Genomic DNA, 4,052 nt, shown 5'->3' with positions numbered 1-4,052 from the left:
AATAATAATAATAATAATAATAATAATAATAATAATAATAATAATAATAATAATGATAATAACTACGGTATTACTACTAACAATAATGAAGTTATGCATTAAAACACTGATGAAAGCTAAAGGTGAACTTTTAAAGTTAATAATAATAATAATAAGAACAAATGGAAAAGACGAATGAATATCTAGAAATCCTTTCATGAAAGACAAAACAGAACCAACAAAGCGAAATATGGTATCAGTAAACTTTAGAAATATGGAAAAATGAAATATAGAGAATGGCGTAAGTAGATAGAAGAGATTATTATTAGTCGAGGAAAATTCGTTTTCTAATCTCAGGTGAGGACTCCTTGGACGAGGCTTCGATCCTTCAAGGAGCCTCAGCGGCAGAGTCTCCAGGAGCACCAGGAAACTGTCCTCAGAACTCCCGACAAAGAAGAAGAAGAAGACGAAGAAGAAGACAGGAAGAGAAGACAGAGAAAAGCGAGCAGAAGAAGGATTCTCTGGAGACGAGCCAAGAACGATGAAAACTCTGAAGGAATCCCGGGAGCGCCGGATTCATCTTCACTTCCAGAAGCGAGATCCTTCCCTCCTCCGGATACGAACTTAGACGTGGCAGAATTCAAAACCAGCCTCGGCGAACCCTAGAACATCAGGTTAACATTAGCAGAATGTTTCCCCTTGTGCAATTACTCACTCTATATGTGCTCGTATTTGTCGCATGTGATCTATGCAGCCTACCTTGTAATCGAGGATTAAATGGACACTTTCTAGGAGACCTTCATAACGTCGGCATCCCCGAGTCTTGGACCCCAGAGGTTGTGGAAACACGACCCCCCAACAGCGTAGGCATTGAAACGTCGGCCCTCGCCAGTGCCATCCCCTGGATGGCCTTGATGGCAGTTGTCCCGGCGTTGCTAGCTGTTGCTTGCTGGTGGCGGAAACTCGCCGGAACCGATGCCCTTGATCATGAGGAGGTTGACCTGGAAGTGCCCACCCTGGAACCAGTTCTTCTGACCGAAGATCTGGAAAGCTCTAAGGAGGAGGAGGAGGAGGAGGACGACGACGACGAAGAACTTGACAACTTTGATGACGATGATGATGGCGAAGAGGACGAGGAGGAGGAAGAACAACTCGACAACTCTGAGGATGAGGTGGAGGAGGAGAGAGAGGAACTAGACAATTCTGATGACGACGTTGAGGAGGAGGAGGAGGAGGAGGAGGAGGAAGGGGAACTCGACAGCTCTGATGACGATGACTGTAATGAGGAGGAGGAAGAAAAAGAAATTTTGGAAACAGAAGAGCTCGAACCCATTGAGGAAGAGGCAAAGGAGGAGGAGGAGGAGGAGAAAAAAGAACCGGACGACACCAACGAAGAAGCCCAACTGCCGAGACAACATCCAGAACAACTGGATGAGGAACAGAAGAGGTTAGCAGAGGACCTGGAAGCCAGTCAAGTTTCAGGAAGAAAACTGGAAAGCCTGCTGGACAAGGCGAAGGATGAGATTGCCTGGCTTCGAAACGAAATACTCGACAAGGATATTCTGATAGGAGAGAAATCAGCTGCGGAAGCAGAAATGAAAAGACAAATAGAACATTTGAACAATGAAAAGGACCAATTGGAAGCTGAAAATCAAAAGCTTGAAGAATATTTTGAATTGGCTTCAGGCCGAGCTGATTTCATGGAATGCTTACACCAAGAACTGATAGATACCTTAACGTCTCTGGAGAATCAGTTGGAGGAGAAAAATCAATTGTTGAGGAAGAGAGACGATGAGGAAAGAAAACTAAGAAGCGACTTCCAGCAATCGATGATTGACAAAGACAGGGAACTGGAGACCGCTATTGAGAAGGCAAATGAACTGTGCCTCAGATTGAAGGAAACTGAAGCAACCAATCAAGTGCTTGTTTCCGAGAAGGACATTTTGAAGAAAGCAAATGAAGACTTTTTGGAAGCCTTGACAGAGAAGGAGAGAGCAGAAAACCATCAGCGTGAATTACTGCTATGTCAAGCTATAGAAGCTGAGAAGGGCCAAAGGCAACTAGGAGTACTGGAAAGTCACATTTTGGACATGAAAGAGGACCACATGGCTCTCCAACGACAACTGCAGCTCACAGAAGGAGAAAACTCGAGGCTCAGGGAGCTGGCTACTTGCTACGAAGCTCAACTTAAAGCTTCATGCAAAACTGCAGCTAAGCTCGAAGACAGAAATTGTGAGCTCGAGAAAAATCTCGCAATTGAGACCCAAAGAAAAATCAGCCTTCAGGATGAGGTCCTGATGCTAAAAGACAGAGTTCAATCGTTAGAGTCTATATTGATCCAAAAAGAATCTCGATTTGTCTGGGCAACAGAAGCTCTCAACAATGAAACAGCGAAAAATGAGATCACCTGTGCAGAGCTTCAAGTATTTAGAAACTGGGTCACAGAATTAGGAGGCGAAACTGCTTTGATTAAGGAAGATTTGGTAGGTAAATGTCTGGATATTACTTTACTCAGGAAAGAGTTAGGAGACGAAAAGGAGAAGACCCAAATTTTAAAGGAAGAAGTCCAGATACTGAAGAAATGGGTCTCTGAATTAGGAGGCCAAAATACCAATCTTAAGGAAGACTTAGAAGAAGCCCACCTGGTAGTGACTACACTCAAGAACTCTCTGTTTAATGAGAAAAGGGATGCTCTCCATTGCAGGAAGGAGATGGAGAACTTATTGGAGGAGGAAAAGAAAAGGAGAGACAAACTAGAAGTTGCCCTCAATCACGAAAAAGAGCTGGAGAGAGAAAGGAGTGAAATGAAACTGCATTACCAGGAGAGGCTCAAAGAAAAGGACAATGAGAGAGAGAAGCTAAGGGAACGGGAGGAACAGCTGCAGAAGGACTTGGAAAGCGCGATGCATGAACAGCTGAAATTGGAGAGCTGTTTAAAATGTGCAGAGGGAGAGATCTCGTCTTTGAAAAAAGCAGAAAGCATAAACCTCCGTGAACTAAAACAAATTGGAAACGAATGTGAAAGATTGAGAGAAAAGTGTCGGATGCAAGAGGAGAATATAATTGAAGAGCGCAAACGTGTCAGGGACCGCCTAAGGACACAGGAAGAAGAATTAAGGAATCAAGATAAGTACATGCTAATGGCGCTCCTCCATGGGACTGCTCAAAGGAACTTCCATCTGCAACACATTGAACTGGAGCGTAGAAACAACAGTGACGATGAGGAACCAGAAAATTGTGTTGAAATAGCAGATGGAAGAAAAGACCATGTAACGGATGAGGACCTACATGACCAAGTGAAGAGGGTAGAAGAGGAACAGTACACGAAGTACTGCAATGCCCAACGAGAGAAGAAGGACTATGGAAAGCAATGGGAGGTCCTAACGCAGATGGTGGAGGATCTTCTTCAGGGAGATGAACAAAAACATTGCTAAGGAAGCAGTGAAACGAACTTGTGGGTCTAAAAGCCAGAGGCCTAATCCATAGCAGCAGTTTAGGAACGACAGACAGCACAGGTGATCACGATGCAAGCCACCAGCAGCTGATGTAAGAATTTTGGCTGGCTGTGCAACATAGAGGATACAGGCCTCGAGAAATTCCAAAGGGCTGTGTGGATGAGTCACAGGATGACTTGACAATAGCGTTGTCGATGCACCCCTGGTGGCATGGGAAGAACTCCAAGATCCTTCCTTGGTTCCTTTGAAGGTGTTCCCCCACACCCTCCAAGGTTCCTTTGAAGGAGCTCCCCTACATCTTCTGAGGTTCCTCTGAAGGTGTTCCCCCGCACCTACCGAGGTTCTCTGAAGGTATGTCTGGGGTTCCTCTCTAGCTGCCTTTGGTGTGCGTTCGACGATGCAGTTGTCAGGCCAGTCTGTCACCCATTCATTTGGTTCTTGGAGTTGTCTGGATTTCATTGGTCAAGCGTCTCTCCTTATGGAAATAAGTAGCAGTCGGCACCACTTATCAATCTCTCTCATAGAAACTGAATGTCTTCCCACCTTTTGGATGGTGGCCCATTTCCTTAAGGAAATCAGTAGAAGCCAGGTCCCATCAAGGATTGGGTATACCAGTTC

The 4,052-nt window shown here is 44.8% G+C and overlaps 1 protein-coding gene across 1 annotated transcript; it reads left to right on the top strand.

The window, feature by feature from the left end:
* Positions 1–668: 668 nt before the first annotated feature.
* Positions 669–3,413, top strand: LOC135224023 (trichohyalin-like). Its single transcript, XM_064262945.1, has one exon. The coding sequence runs from the start codon at positions 669–671 to the stop codon at positions 3,411–3,413; it is 2,745 nt and encodes a 914-aa protein (XP_064119015.1).
* Positions 3,414–4,052: the final 639 nt, after the last annotated feature.

This window comes from Macrobrachium nipponense, chromosome 10 (genome assembly GCF_015104395.2).
Source record: "Macrobrachium nipponense isolate FS-2020 chromosome 10, ASM1510439v2, whole genome shotgun sequence".
Taxonomy (NCBI): domain Eukaryota; kingdom Metazoa; phylum Arthropoda; class Malacostraca; order Decapoda; family Palaemonidae; genus Macrobrachium; species Macrobrachium nipponense.
Note: the sequence above shows the minus strand (reverse complement) of the source record. Positions and strands in the feature narration are given on the sequence as shown.

Bases quoted from the DNA above. Each gene is read 5' to 3' on its own strand.
- LOC135224023 (XM_064262945.1), top strand. From the start codon at position 669: ATGTTTCCCCTTGTGCAATTACTCACTCTATATGTGCTCGTATTTGTC.